This window comes from Panulirus ornatus, chromosome 1, assembly GCF_036320965.1.
Source record: "Panulirus ornatus isolate Po-2019 chromosome 1, ASM3632096v1, whole genome shotgun sequence".
NCBI classification, from domain to species: Eukaryota; Metazoa; Arthropoda; class Malacostraca; order Decapoda; family Palinuridae; genus Panulirus; species Panulirus ornatus.
Window position 1 is genome coordinate 94,742,578 of NC_092224.1, and position 26,274 is coordinate 94,768,851.

Below are 26,274 nucleotides of genomic sequence, written 5' to 3' on the forward strand. Positions count from 1 at the left end.
GTAATAATGCACCGAAACCACAGCTCCCCTTCCACATCCAGGCCCCACAGAACTTTCTGTAGTTTACCCCAGACGCTTGCCCTGGTTCAATCCATTGACAGCACATCGACCCCGGTATACCACATCGTTCCATTTCACTCTATTCCTTGCACGCCTTTCACCCTCCTGCATGTTCAGGCCCCGATCACTCAAAATCTTTTTCACTCCATCTTTCCACCTCCAATTTGGTCTCCCACTTCTCCTCATTCCCTCCACCTCTGACACATATATCCTCTTGGTCAATCTTTCCTCACTCATTCTCTCCATGTGACCAAACCATTTCAAAACACCCTCTTCTGCTCTCTCAACCACACTCTTTTTATTACCACACATCTCTCTTACCCTTACATTACTTACTCGATCAAACTGCCTCACACCACATATTGTCCTCAAACATCTCATTTCCAGCACATCCACCCTCCTGCGCACAACTCTATCCATAGCCCTCGCCTTGCAGCCAGACAACATTGTTGGAACCACTATTCCTTCAAACATACCCATTTTTGCTTTCCGAGATAAAGTTCTCGATTTCCAAACATTCTTCAAGGCTCCCAGAACTTTCACCCCCTCCCCCACCTATGATTCACTTCCGCTCCCATGGTTCTATCTGCTGCCAGATCCACTCCCAGATATCTAAAACACTTTACTTCCTCCAGTTTTTCTTTATTCAAATTTACCTCCCAATTGACTTGACCCTCAACCCTACTGTACCTAATAACCTTGCTCTTATTCACATTTACTCTTAATTTTCTTCTTTCACACACTTTACCAAACTCAGTCACCAGCTTCTGCAGTTTCTCACATGAATCAGCCACCAGTGCTGTATCATCAACGAACAACAACTGACTCACTTCCCAAGCTCTCTCATCCACAACAGACTGCATACTTGCCCCTCTTTCCAAAACTCTTGCATTCACCTCCCTAACAACCCCATACATAAACAAATTAAACAACCATGGAGACATCACACACCCCTGCTGCAAACCTACATTCACTGAGAACCAATCACTTTCCTCTCTTCCTACACGTACACATGCCTTACATCCTCGATAAAAACTTTTCACTGCTTCTAACATCTTGCCTCCCACACTGTATATTCTCAATACCTTCCACAGAGCATTTCTATCAACTCTATCATATGCCTTCTCCAGATCCATAAATGCTACATACAAATCCATTTGCTTTTCTAAGTATTTCTCACTTACATTCTTCAAAGCAAACACCTGATCCACACATCCTCTACCACTTCTGAAACCACACTGCTCTTCCCCAATCTCATGCTCTGTACATGCCTTCACCCTCTCAATCAATACCCTTCCATATAATTTACCAGGAATACTCAACAAACTTATACCTCTGTAATTTGAGCACTCACTCTTATCCCCTTTGCCTTTGTACAATGGCACTATGCAAGCATTCCGCCAATCCTCAGGCACCTCACCATGAATCATACATACATTGAATAACCTTACCGACCAGTCAACAATACAGTCACCCCCTTTTTTAATAAATTCCACTGCAATACCATCCAAACCTGCTGCCTTGCCGGCTTTCATCTTCCACAAAGCTTTTACTACCTCTTCTCTGTTTACCAAATCATTTTCCCTGACCCTCTCACTTTGCACACCACCTCGACCAAAACACCTTATATCTGCCACTCTATCATCAAACACATTCAACAAACCTTCAAAATACTCACTCCATCTCCTTCTCACATCACCACTACTTGTTATCACCTGCCCATTAGCCCCCGTCACTGAAGTTCCCATTTGCTCCCTTGTCTTACGCACTTTATTTACCTCCTTCCAAAACATCTTTTTATTCTCCCTAAAATTTAATGATACTCTCTTACCCCAACTCTCATTTGCCCTCTTTTTCACCTCTTGCACCTTTCTCTTGACCTCCTGCCTCTTTCTTTTACACATCTCCCACTCATTTGCATTTTTCCCTGCAAAAATCGTCCAAATGCCTCTCTCTTCTCTTTCACTAATAACCTTACTTCTTCATCCCACCACTCACTACCCTTTCTAATCAACCCACCTCCCACGCTTCTCATGCCACAAGCATCTTTTGCGCAAGCCATCACTGCTTCCCTAAATACATCCCATTCCTCCCCACTCCCCTTACCTCCTTTGTTCTCACCTTTTTCCATTCTGTACTCAGTCTCTCCTGGTACTTCCTCACACAAGTCTCCTCCCCAAGCTCACTTACTCTCACCACTCTCTTCACCCCAACATTCTCTCTTCTTTTCTGAAAACCCCTATAAATTTTCACCTTCGCCTCCACAAGATAATGATCAGACATCCCTCCAGTTGCACCTCTCAGCACATTAACATCCAAAAGTCTCTCTTTCGCGTGCCTATCAATTAACATGTAATCCAATAACGCTCTCTGGCCATCTCTCCTACTTACATACGTTTACTTATGTATATCTCGCTTTTTAAACCAGGTATTCCCAATCACCAGTCCTTTTTTAGCACATAAATCTACAAGCTCTTCACCATTTCCATTTACAACACTGACCACCCCATGTGTACCAATTATTCCCTCAACTGCCACATTACTCACTTTTGCATTCAAATCACCCATCACTATAACCCGGTCTTGTGCATCAAAACCACTAACACACTCATTCAGCTGCTTCCAAAACACTTGCCTCTCATGATCTTTCTTCTCATGCCCAGGTGCTTATGCACCAATAATCACCCATCTCTCTCCATCAACTTTCAGTTTTACCCATATCAATCTAGAATTTACTTTCTTACACTCTATCACACACTCCCACAACTCCTGTTTCAGGAGTAGTGCTACTCCTTCCCTTGCTCTTGTCCTCTCACTAACCCCTGACTTTACTCCCAAGACATTCCCAAACCACTCTTCCCCTTTACCCTTGAGCTTCGTTTCACTCAGAGCCAAAACATCCAGGTTTCTTTCCTCAAACATACTACCTATCTCTCCTTTTTTCTCATCTTGGTTACATCCACACACATTTAGACACCCCAATCTGAGCCTTCGAGGAGGATGAGCACTCCCCGCGTGACTCCTTCTTCTGTTTCCCCTTTTAGAAAGTTAAAATACAAGGAGGGGAGGGTTTCTGGCCCCCCGCTCCCATCCCCTTTAGTCGCCTTCTACGACATGTGAGGAATGCGTGGGAAGTATTCTTTCTCCCCTATCCTCAGGGATATTTATTTATTTATTTATATGTATATTTATATTGTACTTTGTCGCTGTCTCCCGCAGTAGTGAGGTAGCGCAAGGAAACAGATGAGAGAATGGTGCCCAACCCACCCACACACACACACGCACACGCACACATTTCCACACACGCTCATATACACACCATCACATTTCAACTTATAAACATATGCACATACATAGACACATACATATATACTCATGTACATAATTCACACCTGCCAGCGCCAGGAAAATACAACAAAGGCCACATTCATTCACACTTAGTCTCCAGGTGCCACGTAAAATACACCAAAACCACAGCTATCCTCCCACATCCAGGCCCCACAAAACTTTCCATGGTCCACCCCAGATGCTTCACATGCCCTGGTTCAGTCCATTGACAGCACATCGCCCCTGGTATATCATTCCAATTCACTCCATTACTTGCACGCCTTTCACCCTCCTATATGTTCAGGCCCGATTGCTCAAAATCTTTTCCACTCCATCCTTCCAAGTACAATTTGGATTCCCACTTCTCCTTGTTCCCTCCACCTCTGACACATATATCCTCTTCGTCAGTCTTTCCTCACTCATTCAATACGCCCTCTTCTGCTCTCTCAACCACACTCTTTTTATCACCACACATCTCTCTTACCCTTTCATTACTTACTTGATCAAACCACCTCACACCACATAGGGGATAGGAGAGAAAGAATACTTCCCATGCGTTCCCCGCGTGTCGTAGAAGGTGACTAAAGGGGACAGGAGTATGGGGCTAGAAACCCTCCCCTCCTCGTATTTCAACTTTCTAAAAGGGGAAAATATATATATATATATGTATATGTAAGTGTATGGGCCATTCTTGTCTGTTTCCTGGCATTACCTCGCTGATGCGGGAAATAGCAGTTAAGCATAATAAAGAAACTTAACTATTGTGTAAATCAAGAGATGACACAATATACTGCCTCATTTACCTTGAAGTGTTAAGGGTGGAGGGATGCAGGTTTTGTTTTCTGTCCTGGGGTTAAGTTATATTTTTGCTTTTTCTGTTCTGGATGATTTTTTCATGTACCAGTTACTCTCTATGGGCCACAAAAAGTTCTCTCAGGAAGAAAAAGCCAGTATTTCTGTTTGTAAGCAAGAGTATATGTCTACAATCAACTTTTCAAGACATGCTGGCATTTAGACACCCTGAAAAGCCGATATTCAGTTCATTCAGGTCTAGCCCATTCTTCTTGAACCCATCAGTCATCCTTTAAGAATGCTGCCAGTTATACATACTCAACTTTCTCCTATAAACCAAGGCTAAGTGATTTATTATTGAGACTGAATACTGTATTCATTACTCATATTACAATGCTGATTTATATTTCTAAATTCTACAGGACTGTCTGGACTCAGCTGTTTAAAGTTTTGAATACATTAATTCTTAGCTTTTTTAATCTATCAGACAAATCTTAGTTGTAGTTTGTCTGTTTTTAAAATCTGCAGTTTTGCATGTGTGTTTTTAAGGTGACTGTCTTTTACTTGTCTTTCTGTTTTAGTTTCAGTGTGTTTTGGTTTTTTATAAGTGACATCTTTTGGTTTTGTTTCTTTAGTAAAGCAGTATCAAAATTATTTGTGTTTGCCACTTTATTTTTCATGAGATAATGTGAACATGAAACTGATTCTGCATCTAAACCTGGAAGTGTTAATGATATCCTAAAAGGAGCAAGTCTTTTCTTTTTTACTTTATATGTCATGAAAACTTGTCTGTACAAGAAAGAAAGGTCTTTTCTCTTCTCATGTTCAAATTTTCTAAACATTATTTTCTAATGCACAGATGGCGCCAATCAACTCTTGAGAATGAGTATGCACACAGTAAAACAGTGTGGCCAGTAGCACAGACTGAAGCTCTCTTCCTCCCTGAGTTCCCAGTAGGCATAGAGGAAAAACTTAAGCTAATTGTAAGTATCAAGCACACCTTAAGTACTTCTTAGATTTGTAATTTTGCCTTACGAATGAAAACTATGGTTTTGGTCATTGGTGATTCTCTTGAAAAGCAAATGATTTTTAAAGAAAGATAATAGAAAGTAGAAATATATAGATAACTACTTTTAGTGCTACAAACCATTCAGTTGATGTGTAATTTGGATGCAGCTTAAGAAACAGGTATCAGAGAACTAGATAGATTGTACTCATTTCTCATTGGCTGATGATGCTTTTTATCGGTCTTTAGATTCATGCATCCTTACTATCATGTTTACCCACTTTTACTTGATAGATATTTTGCTTTTTACCAGGCAGGGTTTCATTTCAGACTCTTCAACATATTTTCATGAGATCCAACAGTAGGACTTGTAAAGAATTGTTCAGATTTTTATTTTGCCTCTCTTAAGTAGAGGAAGAACTATGCTGATACCCTCAATGTCCATGAATGTGTATGCTTTCATACCTTAATGATTTACGTATAAGTTCAGTTCTCGGACTCTATTTCATGTATGGACATTTATGTAACTTCATGTGCGGATAAAACGGCTTCACATCAAGTGTAGGTCACCTTGAACTGCATTTCATGCATCAGTAAAAGTGGTGTGGATGTGGTAGGCCACTATGGCTGAAAGTGAGCAACACACACTTGGAATGAGTATTACACACTTGGCAAGTCACTAGTAGAAGCACACAACTTCCCTCTATTGTCACTAGCAGGTTAGTGAGGCCTCCAAACAGCTCCAGTAGCTTGTCCTATGTTTGGTTTGCCATCAATGGCAAGCCAGCAAAACCATAGTGCCTGCAGAATTCAACCTGTGGGGGGAAATTACTCGAGTAGATTGACATTCATGAAGACTGCTATGTTAGAGTGAATAGATTTCTTTACCATAGAAAGCATGCAGTTGAGATTGTTTTGGAATTATCTTTATTTTTGTTTCATTGTACAGATATTAGATGTATGTGATTGCTGGCTTGTTGCTGATGTTTGTTCTTTGTTTTGATATGGCTGATGGCTATGTAGGTAAAGCACATCGTAGGGTGTAATGGATGAATTGTTTGTAGAGGATACTTAGGACTTCAATTTCATGTTTAACTTTGGTTTTAATAAGTGTTCAGAGGGTGTTTAGATTGTTTATAAGTTTTAAGTTGATGTTTGTGGTGTAAGTGGGTGATGTGTGAGAATTGATAGAGATGTAGCTTGAAAGAGGCCCTGGGGATACAATGTATATAGCAGCAGATTCGGGCCCTTTGGAGCTTCATCACGTAGCTCTTTCAGTGGAACAAAATTGCATTACACGCACACCAGAAACTGAGTTGACTGAGCAGATGCCCTATAGCAACATTGGAGAATGGTGGAATGACCTTGTTTAGTGGGAAACTACTCACCCTTGCTGTTATCCTTTTCATACCTTTATATTGCAGGCACATCCAGTGCCAGGAAACAAATGAAGAATGGCCCATCCACTCATATACACACATACATACATGTACGAGTAAGAAGAGAGGAAAGTGATTGGTTCTCAGTGAATGTCTGTTTGCGGCAGGGGTGCATGATGTCTCCATGGTTGTTTAATTTGTTTATGGATGGGGTTGTTATGGAGGTGAATGCAAGAGTTTTGGAGAAAGGGGCAAGTATGCAGTCTGTTGTGGATGAAAGGGTTTGGGAAGTGAGTCAGTTGTTGTTCGCTGATCATACAGTGCTGGTGGCTGATTTGTGTGAGAAACTGCAGAAGCTAGTGACTGAGTTTGGTAAAGTGTGTGAAAGAAGAAAGTTGAGAGTAAATGTGAATAAGGGTAAGGTTATTAGGTACAGTAGGGTTGAGGGTCAAGTAAATTGGGAGGTAAGTTTGAATGGAGAAAAACTGGAGGAAGTGAAGTGTTTTAGATATCTGGGAGTGAATTTGGCAGAGGATGGAACCATGGAGGCGGAAGTGAATCATAGGGTGGGGGAGGGGGTGAAAGTTCTGGGAGCCTTGAAGAATGTGTGGAAGTCGAGAACATTATCTCGGAAAGCAAAAATGGGTATGTTTGAAGGAATAGTGGTTCCAACAACGTTGTATGGTTGCGAGGTGTGGGCTATGGATAGAGTTGTGCGCAGGAGGGTGGATGTGCTGGAAATGAGATGTTTGAGGGCAATATGTGGTGTGAGGCGGTTTGATCGAGTAAGTAACGTAAGGGTAAGAGAGATGTGTGGAAATAAAAAGAGCGTGGTTGAGAGAGCCGAAGAGGGTGTTTTGAAATGGTTTGGGCACATGGAGAGAATGAGTGAGGAAAGATTGACCAAGAGGATATATGTGTCGGAGGTGGAGGGAACGAGGAGAAGTGGGAGACCAAATTGGAGGTGGAATGATGGAGTGAAAAAGATTTTGTATGATCGGGGCCTGAACATGCAGGAGGGTGAAAGGAGGGCAAGGAATAGAGTGAATTGGAATGATGTGGTATACCGGGGTCGACGTGCTGTCAATGGATTGAACCAGGGCATGTGAAGCGTCTGGGGTAAACCATGGAAAGCTGTGGAGGTATGTATATTTGCGTGTGTGGACGTATGTATATACATGTGTATGGGGGTGGGTTGGGCCATTTCTTTCGTCTGTTTCCTTGCGCTACCTCGCAAACGCGGGAGACAGCGACAAAGTATAATAAATATAAATATAATATATATATATTTTTTTTTTTTTTGCTTTGTCGCTGTCTCCCACGTTTGCGAGGTAGCGCAAGGAAACAGACGAAAGAAATGGCCCAACCCACCCCCATACACATGTATATACATACGTCCACACACGCAAATATACATACCTACACAGCTTTCCATGGTTTACCCCAGATGCTTCACATGCCCTGATTCAATCCACTGACAGCACGTCAACCCCGGTATACCACATCGATCCAATTCACTTTATTCCTTGCCCTCCTTTCACCCTCCTGCATGTTCAGGCCCCGATCATACAAAATCTTTTTCACTCCATCATTCCACCTCCAATTTGGTCTCCCACTTCTCCTCGTTCCCTCCACCTCCGACACATATATCCTCTTGGTCAATCTTTCCTCACTCATTCTCTCCATGTGCCCAAACCATTTCAAGACACCCTCTTCGGCTCTCTCAACCACGCTCTTTTTATTTCCACACATCTCTCTTACCCTTACGTTACTTACTCGATCAAACCACCTCACACCACACATTGTCCTCAAACATCTCATTTCCAGCACATCCATCCTCCTGCGCACAACTCTATCCATAGCCCACGCCTCGCAACCATACAACATTGTTGGAACCACTATTCCTTCAAACATACCCATTTTTGCTTTCCGAGATAATGTTCTCGACTTCCACACATTCTTCAAGGCTCCCAGGAATTTCGCCCCCTCCCCCACCCTGTGATCCACTTCCGCTTCCATGATTCCATCCGCTGCCAGATCCACTCCCAGATATCTAAAACACTTTACTTCCTCCAGTTTTTCTCCATTCAAACTTACCTCCCAATTTACTTGACCCTCAACCCTACTGTACCTAATAACCTTGCTCTTATTCACATTTACTCTTAACTTTCTTCTTTCACACACTTTACCAGTCACCAGCTTCTGCAGTTTCTCACGTGAATCAGCCACCAGCGCTGTATCATCAGCGAACAACAACTGACTCACTTCCCAAGCTCTCTCATCCCCAACAGACTTCATACTTGCCCCTCTTTCCAAAACTCTTGCATTTACCTCCCTAACAACCCTATCCATAAACAAATTAAACAACCATGGAGACATCACACACCCCTGCCGCAAACCTACATTCACTGAGAACCAATCACTTTCCTCTCTTCCTACACGTACACTTGTCTTACATCCTCGATAAAAACTTTCCACTGCTTCTAACAACTTGCCTCCCACACCATATATTCTTAATACCTTCCACAGAGCATCTCTATCAACTCTGTCATATGCCTTCTCCAGATCCATAAATGCTACATACAAATCCATTTGCTTTTCTAAGTATTTCTCACATACATTCTTCAAAGCAAACACCTGATCCACACATCCTCTACCACTTCTGAAACCACACTGCTCCTCCCCAATCTGATGCTCTGTACATGCCTTCACCCTCTCAATCAATACCTTCCCATATAATTTACCAGGAATACTCAACAGACTTATACCTCTGTAATTTGAGCACTCACTCTTATCCCCTTTGCCTTTGTACAGTGGCACTATGCACGCATTCCGCCAATCCTCAGGCACCTCACCATGAGTCATACATACATTGAATAACCTTACCAACCAGTCAATAATACAGTCACCCCCTTTTTTTAATAAATTCCACTGCAATACCATCCAAACCCACTGCCTTGCCGGCTTTCATCTTCCACAAAGCTTTTACTACCTCTTCTCTGTTTACCAAATCATTTTCCCTAACCCTCTCACTTTGCACACCAACCTCGACCAAAACACCCTATATCTGCCACTCTATCATCAAACACATTCAACAAACCTTCAAAATACTCACTCCATCTCCTTCTCACATCACCACTACTTGTTATCACCTCCCCATTTGCGCCCTTCACTGAAGTTCCCATTTGCTCCCTTGTCTTACGCACTTTATTTACCTCCTTCCAGAACATCTTTTTATTCTCCCTAAAATTTAATGATACACTCTCACCCCAACTCTTATTTGCCACCACACCACACATGAAATACACCCTCTTCTGCTCTCTCAACCACACTTTTTATTACATCTCTCTTAACCTTTCATTACATACTCGATCAAACCACCTAACACCACATATAGTCCTCAAACATTTCATTTCCAACACATCCACCCTCCTCTGCAACCATATAGCATTGTTGGAACCACTGTTCCTTCAAACATACCCATTTGTGCTCTGCGAGATAATGTTCTTACCTTCCACACATTCTTGAACATCATGAAATTGTACCCCCCCTCCCCCATGTGCACGCAAAGTAGCGCTACGAAAAGACAACAAAGGCCACTTTCGTTCACAGTCAGTCTCGAGCTGTCATGTGTGATGCACCAAAACCACGGCTCCCTATCCACATCCAGGCCCCACAGACCTTTCCATGGTTTACCCCAGATAGCTTTGATTATAGTTTCATTTGCCTGTGCTATCTCAGCTAGTTTAAAAAGAATACTCGTTTGTCCTGTGCTCACTCCACAAAGACACTCAGTGCATCACCACCCTTCTTGATGTGTAGTTCTTTCTGGTGGACTTCATTAGTAAAGTGCTTCAGGAGCCCTATCAAAGGGGATCCCTGGGCAGGAATGTAATCTTAATGATGTATGTTGCATGAGGTCACAGTGTTGCTTGTGATGTATAATGATTTGTATATATATTCTTGTATACTGTATTTTCATCCAAATTTATAAAATGTATTATTTATTCCAGTTCATTGGTGAGGTTAGTAGGGGAGCATTTGGGCAAGTTTTTCATGTGAAATGTGCTACTTCCAACAGAGAATATGCAATGAAAGTGCTCTCAAAGTCACAGGTATGATGAAATTTCAAGCAGTTTTGCATATATAAAGCTCAAATACATTTTCAGAAGAATAAGAGCATGATAATTGTTGAGTCATATTACATCTGGTATTGATTATATATTTTTCTTTTGCTGTAAAATGTATTAGTAAGATTTATAAATTTGCATTTTTCATTAAGCACAGATGATATTGCAGGTTTGTAGTCTAGATGCTGTTGGTCAAGTGAAGCAGGAAGTGATGATCCAGCATGTCTGCAGTCATCATCCATTTATTACACCTCTCATTCATTTTTGGCAAACACGCAAGCTTCTCCTTGTTAGTAAGTATTATCTACTGACCAGTGTCAGTGTTTGGTATAATTTGTATTGTTAACAGGAGGAAACAGTGAAACAGGGAGTACACTCAGCACAGTGGAAATTTTTTTCCCTCAGTATTCCCAAGTCCTAGCTTGATTACTCTTAGTTAAGTGGCAGACAGTATTCCCAAGTCCTAGCTTGATTACACTTAGTTAAGTGGCAGACATATGAGAGATTCTAGGCATTGTGTATTGCTTGCACTTAGTATGAACAGCCATACCATAAATTATTGCCTGTGCTCTTTGAATATGACAATAAAATTTTATTTTCAAAGTATTTGCCTCAAGAGTTAGAGTTACATATATTGACGGTGCCTTAAAGGTTTGACTTCAGAAAGTTGCTAACATTTTTTGAAAGAACTGACCCTTATTTGTTAGTGAAAAAGTACTCTATCGTTTGTAGCTTAATGACATAATCCTCACTCTGCTTTGTACAGTGTTGCTGAAGTATTGTAGTGAGCTGGCCAGATTTATTGGGTACCTGCTAAAGTTTTTGCGTTAGGACTCCACATGTTTCTTATCTAGAGAAATAGTTTAAAAACTTTGAAATTGCTTCTTTTTTTTCATAACTCTTGTTGGCTAGACTAGTTCCACAGTTTGATTCTTACCAGTCATAATGAGAATATAATCATCAGAACAAACAGTTTGAGAGCAGTTTCACTCATAAATGACCAGGTACAGACACTATGCTAGAAATATCCAGTAATAATGTGCCACTTGGCACTTCTTTTTGGTGCCATGGGGGAAAAGAAATTGGAAGTTGCTTTACTCATCAGCCTTTTCCACAATGCTTTCATCTTATGATTGCAATCAGGTACTGCAATGTACAGTCATGTGCAGTTCGTTGCTTTTATAGTACCTGCTTTGATTTCTTGTATAGTAGGTATTTTGATATTTCTAACTTTCAGGATCCATAATCAAAATGTGTGTTTTTTCATTGTTTTGGCTCCTGTTGGAATAGTATTGATTGAATGAGGAAAACTGATTATTCCACTTTACCACAGACACTAACAACTAATTTAAAATTTCCTTTATATGTATCTGTCAGTATTTAACCACAACCAGCTACATGACCCTCTCAAGCCTCAGCAGTGAGATACTATCATAAATAGAATATCTTATTTTTTTTCCAATTTTCTGCATAAGGTTTGTGAATGTCTTAGTGATGATTACTTTATTAGCTAGATTAAGACCTACTGAAAAGAATTGTGAAAGAAAAATATTAGTGTTGATATTCATATTATGAGTTTATGGTAAAACTTATTTCTGTGCCGACTCTGCTTCTGCATTCCATGTTCTCTTATTTTTGTAAATATCTATATGAAATTATCAGTTCATGAGTTAGCTGAAAGCCTACTGAATAGACTTTTGAAAAAAATATTGAATAATAATAGTTTCCATAGTAGTTTGTAAAAAATAGTGAAATATTTGTGTTTTTGCAGCAGCTGTTTGCAGGAAATAAAGACTCCTGCAGAAGTTACACCCACTCATATGATGATTGTTATTAGTTTATGAGTTAGTGAAAAGCTGAATGAAGACAACTGTGTAGACAAAATATGCAAATGATAAGTTTTGTGTGATTTTGCAAGTAGAAGTGAAATATTCATTTGCACAGTTGCTGTCCACAAGAAGCTGATTCTTCTTATACCGCACTCTGTTCACTCATGTGACAGAAATCCCTTACCGTCCTCTGTACCAAGTCTGACATTGTAATATTGTTGTCTTAAAGTATGGCAAATTTTTGTTTGTATCATGTTTCTACATTGGCATCCAATATGAGGAAAGATAAGGATTAATTATGATGCCACAGTGACATCCAGTATGAGGTAAAGAGAAGTATTTACTATGTAGCATTCAATGCAAGATAAAGGCAGGAATTTTTTATGATGCCACAGTACCATACATGAGAAAAGTTGGAATTGTGGACTTATGTCATAGAAGTGTAGGGGTCTTTAGCCAAGTCTAGTTTGGCACAGGGATTCAGTGCCTCAAAACTCTCACAACACTTTAGATAAGACAGTCAGGCAAATAAACAGAACTGGATTTCATCTCTTCATGTAAAAACTTGTGTTGTTTAAACATTGCAGAGGGTATCAGGTAAAATAGCTCACCCATAAGCTATCTGTGATGAACAGAGAGAGACGGATCCAGTTTTGCACCAATGATATGGTGATGTAGACAGGTAGAAATACTTTGTTAAAACTTTTTTACAGTTTTGTTCACTTTCTTATCCTTAGATTTCTTTCACTTCATTGGTTTAAGAATGACTTGTTTTTGATAGGTTTGTGTAGTGGCCTTGTTTCTAGTAGCTGTATCTGGGCATTTAATCATGGTGAATAAAATATCTTTTTTGTTGTGATGGCTCTATCATAGAATGTATACCTGATGAGATGTATACCTGGTAAAGTCTACTGGGGTCATCACCCTCATTACTTAGGGTAGTGCCCAGGCTGCTGTAATGATACTACTACTACTACAGTGATAATTTTACAATGGTTGGAAGACACTCTCTCCTTCTTCACCTTCAATCAAAGGGCCTGGACAGAGGAGGAGATCATCATCATTATCATCGTGATGACAAGAGTGGGAAACTCCAGTCTTTTCTGGCCTCCTCTTCCTCTTCCAGGAGATGTTTCGTGCACAGATAAACTCATTTGCTCTCCAATGGCTTATCTGAATCTAACAGCTCTGGATGTTGGTTGAGCCTGCTATAGTATCCGAATAGTGTCTGAAAGTAAAAGTATTTCACTGGAGCCCACAAATGTGAGAACTGGGGTTTACTGAAGATTGATGTTTTATCTTATTTTTTTCTTTTAAGGGGAGGGGAATTTTTTTGTCAGAAAGATGAGGGACACGTACAGTGTAATTCTCCATCTGGCATAAGCTAAAGAGACTGTCCCCAATAGGTCCTACAACATAATAATCTTTTTTAAGAATGCTCCAATCCTTGGGGATTTTTTTCCCTAATTATTAAGAATGCTCCAATCCTTGGGGATTTTTTTCCCTAATTACTTTCCCTGCTCTAGAGAACAGACAAACAATGGCCTCACTTGCACCTGTCCAATCTCTTGATGTCATGTATAATTTGCCAAAACCAGAACCTACCATCCAAAACCAAGCCCCAAAAGCTATTCAGTTTTTATCTTTGCTGTTTCGTCTGCCATGATTCAACTCAATGTAGGCACTGGTCATGGACAAAAGTCTACATCAAGACCAGGCCTTGATTGAAATATTGAGAGGATTATGAAAGAGGAGACAAGGGAAAATATTTTTGAATTTTAGAGGAAGTGAAAAACCCATCTTTTAAAATGTGCTGGGTCATACTTGCTGGGAACAGCATGTGAGGGTAGAGAGTTCCAAAGCTTCGAGGTGTAGGGATAGAAACAGTTATCAAAATAACCCACTCTTTAGTTGCCATTGGTCACACCGTAATCATGTGAGGCAGCATTTTGCCAAGTATTGTGTGGTCTAGCTAATGGTGGGGGCACACAAGCAGCTAGCTCTTGGGCGCAAAAACCAAATTAATACCTTTAGAAGAGGCCAAAGTAAAACCTATAGAATAGGGAAGGTTAACCAACATTGCAGTGTAGGGTAAGTGGGTCAGAGAGACTTTAGAAGACAGACTGCTTTTGACTTAACTCTGTCAAGTAGGGATGCAGAGCCAGATGGAGGAACTGTTCAGAAGAAAAGAAATTTTGACATCTTTAAAAGACTCCGAGTTTCTTAGAGACAAACAGCTATTTCTGTAATGTGTGGTTTCCAAGAAAGAGTGGATGTTACAGTAATACCATTTATGTTCATTGAGTCAAGAGGTGGAATTACAGAGCCATCAAAGGAGATAGGAAAGTAGTGAGGAATTTTCAATTGAGAGATGGGTAGAAACTAGGTCTTGGAGGCATTGAATTTAACTAGATTCTGCCTAATCCACTGACATGAGTTTTTTGTGTCGAGATGAACTAAAGATTGAGTGAGGGAAGAAGGAGCAGAATTGAAAGATATGCAGTGTTGACTCATCGGCATATAAGCATGTTTGATTATTTTTTGTGGAAGAGAGAAAATCATTGATGAAAAGGAGAAAAAGTGTAGGGAACAGAACAGGACTTTGAGAACATTTCTCGTAGTGGAGAAAGGGGGAAGGTTGATATGTCAACAACCACGGAGATAGATTGGCCTGAGAGGAAGCTAGATATGAGGGAGTGAAGCCAAAAGAGGGGGACTTACGAGATGAAACCCTGATGTCATACCCTGTCAAAAGCTTTGGATATGTCAAGGGCAACTACATAGAGTTCCCAAAATCTTTCAGGGATAATGACCAAACATTAGTAAGACAGGAAAGAATATCACGAGTGGATCTTTCCATATGGAAGCTGTACTGGTGATCAGAGAGAAGACTGTGAGATTCAAGATATCTAAGGATATGGGAGTTGAGGAGGGATTAAAAGTCTTTGGGATTTGTTGATGTCAAAGCAACATGATGATAGTTTGAGGGGTTAGAATTGTCACCCTTCTTAGGGATGGGATGTACCAACTCATATTTCCAAGAAGGAAAAGTACTGGTTTTTAAACAGAAACGGAACAGACAAGCAAGCGCAGGTGCAATTTCAGAGACACTCTTTCGGTACATGGGGATGGATGCCATCAGGACCATAATCCTTGCTTGTGTCCAGAGACAGAAGTGCCTTTTGGACAGTCCTAAAAGAGATTATGTGAAGGGGCATGGGATTAGTAGTAAGAGAAGCATCAGGGGATGAATGAATATTTGAGTCATTCAAGGTGGAGTTTGGGGAGAAACAGGAACCAAAGAGATTTGCTTTGTCTACGGGAGAGACAGCTAGAGTACAGTGAGAACAGAAAAGTGAAGGAAAAGTAAAGAGGCAGAAGTTGTTTGCATTGCCCTTAGCTAAAGACCAGAGAAACCTATTGGTAGATAATGAGGAAGGGTTATCACACTCCTTTTGAGCAAAGGAATGCTTTGCCTCATGAATAACATCCTTGCAATGATTATGGGCATTGATGAATGTTGAATGAGAGTTGGAGGAAGAAGAGTTTTTCCATGCCCTAAATGCCTGATTCCTTGCCCGGATTACCTTAGAACAGGAATGGTTGAACTTTGAACTGGAAGAAGAGATTATCTTAGAGGGAGAGAATGAGAGGATGAATGCTTCCATTCCCACTTCAACAACCTCTGCTACACGTTTGGCAGAGACAGAAGCATTTCCACATAAGAGACAGTAATTTACACAAGGAAAGTTAGGAAAGAATTTTTGTAAGTTATTCCAGTGATCTTTGTAGAGGTGCCAACATTTATGCTTAAAAGGGGATAAGATTGTGTAGTTACAACAGGATGGATTATAGGTGAAAAACAGATCCAGAATATGAGGAGAATGGTCACAGTGGTCAGAAACATAGGAAGGGTGAGAGACAAATTGCTTTAGATTATTGAAAATGGAGAACGTAAGGGCTTCAACCTCTTCACAGTCTGTATGGCAGGAATTCAACCATTCCCTGTCGTGAATGTTGAAATCCCCTGAGTATAGGATCATGATTCGCAGGTATAATGATGCCACTTCGGTTCAATTCTTTCCCTCCATTGCATGCTATTTGCTCTCCTGAATTTTCAGGCTCTAATACCTCAAAGCTTCCTTTATTCCATCCATCCATCCATCTTCTCAGTCTTCCCCTTTCCCTTGCTTACTCCATGTCTGACACATATACAAACAACCCCCACAAGCAGTGGTTCATAGAGCAGTGTTTGGCAATGGCAACATCTGAGAATAAGTATGGAAATTTGTTGAACAATACTAGGTTTTTTTCAGTAAAGACAGATTTGATGATAACTTATATTTTTTAAATTTCTTAAATGATAATGAAATATTTAAGTGTAATGGAAGGTTTTCATTTATAATTCCTTTTATAAATGCTTTTATGCCAGTTATACCAAGTTTTCATTTTCGTAATGTACCATAAAAGCAGAAAATGTTGAAGTAGATAATATAATGGCCAATGGGATGAGAGAGCTTGGAAAGTGAGTCAGTTGTTGTTCGCTGATGATACAGCGCTGGTGGCTGATTCATGTGAGAAACTGCAGAAGCTGGTGACTGAGTTTGGTAAAGTGTGTGAAAGAAGAAAGTTAAGAGTAAATGTGAATAAGAGCAAGGTTATTAGGTACAGTAGAGTTGAGGGTCAAGTCAATTAGGAGGTGAGTTTGAATGGAGAAAAACTGGAGGAAGTGAAGTGTTTTAGATATCTGGGAGTGGATCTGGCAGCGGATGGAACCATGGAAGTGGAAGTGGATCATAGGGTGGGGGAGGGGGCGAAAATTCTGGGAGCCTTGAAGAATGTGTGGAAGTCGAGAACATTATCTCGGAAAGCAAAAATGTGTATGTTTGAAGGAATAGTGGTTCCAACAATGTTGTATGGTTGCGAGGCGTGGGCTATGGATAGAGTTGTGCGCAGGAGGATGGATGTGCTGGAAATGAGATGTTTGAGGACAATGTGTGGTGTGAGGTGGTTTGATCGAGTAAGTAATGTAAGGGTAAGAGAGATGTGTGGAAATAAAAAGAGTGTGGTTGAGAGAGCAGAAGAGGGTGTTTTGAAATGGTTTGGGCACATGGAGAGAATGAGTGAGGAAAGATTGACCAAGAGGATATATGTGTCGGAGGTGGAGGGAACGAGGAGAAGAGGGAGACCAAATTGGAGGTGGAAAGATGGAGTGAAAAAGATTTTGTGTGATCGGGGCCTGAACATGCAGGAGGGTGAAAGGAGGGCAAGGAACAGAGTGAATTGGAGCGATGTGGTATACCGGGGTTGGCGTGCTGTCAGTGGATTGAATCAGGGCATGTGAAGCGTCTGGGGTAAACCATGGAAAGCTGTGTAGGTATGTATATTTGCGTGTGTGGACGTATGTATATACATGTGTATGGGGGTGGGTTGGGCCATTTCTTTCATCTGTTTCCTTGCACTACCTCGCAAACGCGGGAGACAGCGACAAAGCAAAAAAAAAAAAAAAAAAAATCAACAAACATAAATATTGTTTTTTCAGTAAAGATAGATTTGATGATAACTTCTGTTTTTGATGTTTTTAAGTAATGATGAAATATTTAAGTATAATGTAAGGTTTTCAGTTATAATTCCTTTTATAAATGTTTTTTGTCAGTTACTCCAAGTTTTCATTTTCTTACTGTACCATAAAAGTAGAAAATGTTAAAATAGTTGATATAATGGCCAAGTACATCAACAAACATAAAATAGTATACTGAAATGGATAGATTTGATTTAGAAGTCTTGACAGACAAACCATTTACTCCACCCCCATCCTGCCCCTTTATTGCCAGTGTTTTCATTGCGGATTATTAGATATCATCTGATTTACATGTGAAATGGCAACTTTTGCTGGATCAGAGAGCCTAAGTATGATATATTGATGGTAAGCTTAGATATCTTAGATTTGGGAAATTTTTTTGGCTTTACCATAACTCGCACCCTTGTAACATAGGTTTCAGGTACTCATACAAAAACATTCTGCTGTAAGGATAGATTGCTGGAAATGCTACCACATCATTCTGTGAAGACTCCTGGTATCTTTTAGTCAGTTTTTCTCCCATATCCTTTATGTATGCTTGAACCATTTCATCATATCCTGGACAGCTGTGTTAGTCATATTGCAGATGCTTCCACACTTCTGTATGACACTGTCATTTCTTATGATATCAGTTCAGCTCACCCTACCTGTCATCCTTAGTTATTTCCAACATATTCATCGATCTTCTGCAATCCTGGCCCTAGAGTTATATCCACATAACATTGTCAAGACTCATATACCTTCAAACATACCCCTATTTGCTCCTTCATGCACCCAGGACTGTTCCCTTTCATCGTCTAACTTGCTTCTGCTTCCATAATTCCATCCAATGTCACAGTCTTCCCTGGATATTTAAAACACTCCACTTCCTTTAGGTCATAGGTCCACAACCTTTATGAACTAGTCAGCCATTTGATAGCAAGTAATTAATGATTGGCTGCTACTGACGCAAGCAGTAATCATGCAGCATATGTCAAAAACTACTTCATAGTATTAAGACACAATATAAGTTGTCAGAAATGTAGAACTGTATTGTGAATTCAGATACTCAAACGAAAACTGAACTTGCATAACATAAGACTTTTTAAGAATTATTTATTTATTTATTGATTATGCTTTGTCGCTGTCTCTCGCGTTAGCAAGGTAGCGCAAGGAAACAGACGAAAGAATGGCCCAACCCACCCACATACACATATATACATACACGTCCACACACGCACATATACATACTTATATTTTTATTTTTTTTTATTATACTTTGTCGCTGTCTCCCGCGTTTGCGAGGTAGCGCAAGGAAACAGACGAAAGAAATGGCCCAACCCCCCCCCATACACATGTATATACATACGTCCACACACGCAAATATACATACCTACACAGCCCTCCATGGTTTACCCCAGACGCTTCACATGCCTTGATTCAATCCACTGACAGCACGTCAACCCCGGTATACCACATCGCTCCAATTCACTCTATTCCTTGCCCTCCTTTCACCCTCCTGCATGTTCAGGCCCCGATCACACAAAATCTTTTTCACTCCATCTTTCCACCTCCAATTTGGTCTCCTTCTTCTCCTCGTTCCCTCCACCTCCGACACATATATCCTCTTGGTCAATCTTTCCTCACTCATCCTCTCCATGTGCCCAAACCACTTCAAAACACCCTCTTCTGCTCTCTCAACCACGCTCTTTTTATTTCCACACATCTCTCTTACCCTTACGTTACTCACTCGATCAAACCACCTCACACCACACATTGTCCTCAAACATCTCATTTCCAGCACATCCATCCTCCTGCGCACCACTCTATCCATAGCCCACGCCTCGCAACCATACAACATTGTTGGAACCACTATTCCTTCAAACATACCCATTTTTGCTTTCCGAGATAATGTTCTCGACTTCCACACATTCTTCAAGGCCCCCAGAATTTTCGCCCCCTCCCCCACCCTATGATCCACTTCCGCTTCCATGGTTCCATCCGCTGCCAGATCCACTCCCAGATATCTAAAACACTTCACTTCCTCCAGTTTTTCTCCATTCAAACTCACCTCCCAATTGACTTGACCCTCAACCCTACTGTACCTAATAACCTTGCTCTTATTCACATTCACTCTTAACTTTCTTCTTCCACACACTTTACCAAACATACTTATATATACATACCTATTAAATGAAATATAAAAAAGGCCCAGTAAAAAGCAGACACATGTATCATATATCACATGATTTTTTCAAAATCATTCACCCTTCTGAGTATTTCCCTCTTTTCATTATTTCTGTCCTTGTTTACCCAAAATGCAATTAATCAATCAATTATACTCACCTTAAACTTGCTGGCCTCACAGTACAGAATTTGTATGTTGTTCTCCCAGCTACATGATGTATATAAAATTCCTGGCTGCATGTGGCCAAAAAATAAGCATACTGTCTTGTTCTGCAGCATCATAGCCATATCTTAAACAAACAGCAACTGACTCACCTCCCAGGCCATCCTCCCCTTTAGCATACCCCTTGTTCCAAGACCTTTACATTTACCTTCCTCACCACTCTGTCCTTGAACAGATTAATAATCCTTGGTGACTTCACACCCTTGATACAGACCCACCTTCAGTGGTAACTAGATATCATCTTTCTTATCTACTTGCACATACTCTATACTCTTCTGGTAAGAACTTCTCTGCAATTAGTAGCTTTCCTTCAACACCATATATTCATGGCACCAGAGGCTGATAAATACATGGCATTTGAGACATTTGCCCAGGTCTTCTAACATTTAGGGATCCCCCACAAAATTCAGCTATATTTTGGCATTTTGACAAATGAATATCTAGGATCTCCAAGGCTGAGAGTTTGGAGTGTAGCTTTTCTGTTAGTAAATAATAATTTCCATGGAAGGGTTTTCCATATCTTTTCCATTTGATTCATGTGTGCCAAGTACCCTGGTGGTGACTGTCTGGTGGAGTAGAGCAACTAGATGTAAACAGGTCCAGTTGACCGGCTGATGCACATTTTCACTTCCATTTACTTTTGCAGTTTTATTAATGTTAGAAAGTTATGAAGAGGGTCTGCATTTTTGTCTGCAGAAATGTGTTACCTCATGAAAAATACAAATGAATGCAGAGAATCATTCGGTAGAAGAATCTTGCAGCAGTATTTGTACTATGCGCTGCGCATTCACTTAAATTCATGGGTCAAGCTGTAGCCAGCTGTTGTTCCCAGCAATTGCACATTTTCACTGTACAACAACTTTATATATTTTTCCTGAGTTCTGCTTTACATTTTGCTCATTTGATGGATGCATTCAAACTAAAAGGAATATTCATCTCAAAAATCATAGGCAATACACATTGGTTAGCTCATACAAATGCCACAAGAGCATTAAACAAGGACTACATTTAGACAGCTCATGTTCAAGACAGCATTGCTAATAATGACAGCAAGAAAAGTGAAATGAAAAGCACTGCTTCTTTCCTTTATGAAAAAATGTGAATGCTTGAAAATGGTTTTTGCTCTAGGTTCTGGCATACCATCTTCAGCTAGTTCAACCAAACAAATAGCTTTCCTTAAGTCTGTATCAAAATTTATGCAATCATTGCTTGTTTACTTTAAAGAGTTCATAAGAGATGGAATAGAGTGTTCATATTCAAAAGAATTTGCTTAAAAGTCACTTGTCAGTATTCTCTCACTTCATGTCCCTCCCTGACCCAAACACCCATATCTGCCACCATTTCATCAAACACATTCAGCATATTCAAAGTACTGACTCCATCTTTTCTTCACCTCATCTCTGCCTGTTTCTGCTTCCCTATGTGCCTCAAATTTGTTCCTTTTTTGTCGCACTGAAATATTTTCTTATTCTCCCTGAAGTTTGCTGATATTCCTTCATTCTAGCTCTCATTTGCCTTTTCCAGCCCCTATACTTACCTCTTGACCTGTTAACTTCTCTTGTATATCTCCCAGTCACTTGCACTCCTTCCCTGCAAGTTATGCCCATATACCTCTCTCAAATCTTTCATTAGCAACTTATCATTATCATCCCACAAACTCACTTCTTTTTACTTGCAAACTTCATCATCCCTCCTCTCACTACCCTTTCTCACATTCCCACCTCCCACATTCTGCATGCCTCATACTTTTCTCTTATAACTTTTTCCTTTGATGCCTTTCATTCCTCACTCACTCCCTTAGCTTCATTAACTCTCACTTTTTGACTTCGCTGTCTCTCCAGGCATCTATTACTAAAACCCCTTCTGACGGTTTCCATCTGTCCAGTTGAGAAAACAACTTCAGGCAAGAAAAAGGCTATTTCTCTAATGCTGATCTGTAAACTGTCACACTGTTTCCTTCCTCCTATCTGCTGTTTTCCATGTATTTGAATTGAGGGGATTTCTAGTGTAGACAGGTAGTCATTGGTGTGAGCACAGCCACAGTGTTTTGGAACTTGCTGACTGATGGGACTCTTAGCACTTTATTTGTCACTCTTTTTTCAAGTTCATGCCATATCTCGCACTTGCATATGAGGCAAGTCGAGTCCATTAGTATGACAAATGATAGTTAAGCAGGGAAGAAAGATGAATTTCTTTCTCAGGAGCTATTATAAGAATAAACATCCAAATGAAATGCAGTTTTTGCCCTTACAATAGAAAGGTACAGCTTTTGGTTGTCAGTAAATTAGGCATTTTTGAGGTCTGAGAGGTTTTAAAAGAAAAAGCACCCCCAAATTTTACATGGAGGGAATATTACACACTACTCATAGAATAAACAATGTATAGTTTTCTTTTATTCTTTTTAGATTTGAGTTTTTTATTTCAATGAGAAAATAAGATTATGAAAGTTAAACTCCACTCCATATGTATATGAATATTGAATTTGGAAGATGGGTGCAAGATCAACAGATTATGAAGTATGCTTAGCATGGATCCTCACCACACGCCACCCCATTAAGCCAACAAACATGGCTCTAGCTCCTTCGGTTGCTTGTCTGACAGACCACCACATCAAGCCATCAAACCTAACCATGCAACACTTGTCTTACAGAATTTACTTGGTTTTTACTTTCTCTAGGGGAAAAAATAAGAATAAAATTGCATAAATGTAGTTTAAAAGTTTGATGGATATGTATATGGATCAGCATTAAATTTTTATTTCACTGCATCATGAATATTATATACATAATTTTTGGGATATAAGAGAACAAATACTACCCCACATATTTCCTGTTTTTCATAGAAAACAGTTATTTGTGTCTGGAGCAGGGAGCTCTAAAATCCTCCCCTCCAGTATTATCATTTTATAAAAGTAGGAGCAGTAGGATGAGCAAAGTGAGGATTTCCCTTTGAGAGCTCATTCATATGTTCCAGATATAACCTCACTAAGGCTTGAAAGGTAAGCAGGTTTTAGAGAAAAATACATTGTGCACACTTGAAGTATGAAGCATTCTTATTGGAGATGCTTATTGCCAAGCATAAGCAAACCACTGCATCAGTCCTGTGAACATATCCATTCAGCACAAACTCATGTGAAATTTTCCATACAGCGCAGAAGCTAAAGATTGAGAAATATGATTTTTTGACTAAATCTCTTCAGTTTCTTACTATAGTACAGTATCAATAGATGATATCTGAGATTTTGGAAACCCCAACTTTCTCATGTTTCTCAGATGAGAAATGGCATGTTATTTTAGTAAAGTTCTGGTATTGTTTTAACAGTACCGAATGAGATGGTTATTTTTGATGATGCAGTGATCACATCAGTATTTTTCTGGATGTTTTGGTAATGATTGATTGAAGAAAAAAATTCTTGCTGTATTTAATTACAGTGCAGTTACAGAACTGTGTTATCTACATGTCTTTAACTGCATTCACATATGCATCATGATGTTTGATTTATACATGCACCTTCTGGAAGTTTTTGCTGAACTGGGTTTCTCAGCCCCAACCTTGCAGACTAGCTAAAGATCAGGAATGCTTACTTCCTCCGTTAGACTTGTTACCCTCTTACCCTAACTAGGTGCATTATTAAATGAAAAGTAGTCTTAGCTTAAGTGCTGGATATAAGTTCATAGCAGAATTGTCATTTGCAAGTTGAACACCATCAACAGCACACATTATGTTCGGTTCATTGATGGGTAGTTGATGTTCATGTGCATGTTCCAATCTAAAAAATAATCATGTTATGCAGATCTTTTTTTTACTGCAGATCCTTTTGAGGAAACTTTCAAAGGATTCTGATTATGATCACATTACAGTATTCATTTTACAAAATACAGAAGTTTGAAACAATATTTAGTGTAGGTGATTCCAGTAGGCCAACAATTATTGTTTGGTTTGGTGGACTGTCAAATAAAACAGTATATAAGGAGAATGGGAAATATTATGCTGAGAATTCTGAGTTCCATATGGTTGGATTTAAATGAAACTAAAAGTATGAGGCATGGTAGATGACAGTGAGCATTTCTCTCTGTCATGAAAACTGCTCTTTCATCATATTTAAGATTGATTTGGGCTCATGTTATGCTCAAGATCATGGAAGAGCAGGGTTTGATCATGTGCATGTCCCATATTAAAAAATGACAGTAACTTGCAGATTGTTTTGATTGTGGATCCTTTTAAGAGAACTTCTTAGAGATTTTCTTTTAAATGAATTATTTTATATTACAAAATTTTGCACAGAGGTATTAAACAATTTTCAGTGTGACTCAAGTAGGTCAACAAGTGAGGCTTGGTTTGTTAGAATGTCAAAGAAACAGATAGTATAAGGAAAATGGGAAACATTATACTGAGAATTCTGAGTTCCAGGTGGTTGGATTTGGGCTGAACTAAAGCATGGACCATGGTAGACTACATTTACAATTTCCCCCTGACATAGAAGATACCCTCTTTTTCAACACTTTTTAGGACTAATTTCTTTTGCCTGAATTAAGTTCACAGTAGGTAGATCATGCTTAATCTGTTTCATAGTACTGTAGATATGTATTAATCTAATGCTTATCATATTTGTTGGCTTTACAGTTAGCACTACCATAATCAGGAATAGAAAATGTAAACTTTGATTTTAAATGCAAAGAAAAGCCTCACTTGCCACTATATTTTGTAAGTGATACACCAATCTTCTCATTTTTGCCTTCAGGTATATGCTAGAAATTTCACTGAGTCCTATTATGTATATCTTTGTGAACCTTAGTACATAGTCTATGCTTTTAGTGGCTTTCCCTAGCCTTAAGTGATGAAGTTCTTAGGTACTTCATATCATTTGTCTGGAGTATCAAATTAGAATACCAGATACTTAAAAACAACATTTAAACATTAGTATAGAGAATGCATACATTAAGCACTTCATACATCAGAGGAACTATTGAGAGAGTAAACTATTTACAGTTAAGTTGTAATAGTTATTATGCAGAAAGAAATGTGTTGTTTTTCAGATACTCTGCAGTATTCATGAGTTTATGGGATGTAAATTTCTAAGAATATGCTAACATGCGGATAAACTCTTAAACATGTTTGATTGTCTCATGTTCAGTGAAAATGTGGTGAATAACCCATTTACCTGTTATTTTGATGATAGAAATTATTGCATATTACCCTGGGAAGTTAACAGTTGTTACAGCTTTTCATTTCAACAAATATATAATGAGTTCACACTGCACATGCTTAGTAAGCCGAGGAACTTCATGAAAATTGGCTGCATTGAACCTTGAACTTTAGACTAAGGAAAGCCCCATCTGTAGTCACCTAAACTGACAAACATCTGAGAAGCTTAACAGTATATTCTTTAGAAAGGACTGGTCTAATATATGATATGTATTAGCCTAAAGCTAGCTAAATATTCATGTACATTGAAAGACATTTAAACATGTTTGCCAGTCTAGGGAAACCTTTATCAAGAATTGACTAGTGTAGTACGTACTTTAGTCTGATGCGTGCTGTAGCATCACTTAGATTGCCTCACCACAATTGTTTCTTTATGTTAGTGACAGAGTTTGTTGGATATGGCGAACTGCAGCAGCTGTGGAGATCTCTGGGTCGTCTGCCAGAAAACCTTGTCAAGATCTATTTAGCACAGATTGCACTTGCACTTGGTAAGATTGTTAGGAATGCCTTTTTCAGGGAGAGACATCTATAATTCACTTTCACCTTTAGTTACTGTTATGATTTGAATGGAAAGTT

The 26,274-nt window shown here is 39.5% G+C and overlaps 1 protein-coding gene across 3 annotated transcripts in view; it reads left to right on the forward strand.

Annotated features, from left to right (window-relative positions):
* Positions 1-26,274, forward strand: part of LOC139751184 (uncharacterized) — an 86,174-nt gene that overhangs the window by 19,930 nt on the left and 39,970 nt on the right. For 2 of the 3 annotated variants that reach the window (XM_071666333.1, XM_071666343.1), the window contains exons 3-6: positions 5,039-5,162; positions 10,578-10,679; positions 10,864-10,987; positions 26,079-26,186. In XM_071666333.1, coding sequence (XP_071522434.1) covers positions 5,039-5,162; positions 10,578-10,679; positions 10,864-10,987; positions 26,079-26,186 — 458 coding nt within the window. The remainder of the gene's footprint in view (positions 1-5,038; positions 5,163-10,577; positions 10,680-10,863; positions 10,988-26,078; positions 26,187-26,274) is intronic. The other variant, XM_071666353.1, reaches the window with a different exon arrangement.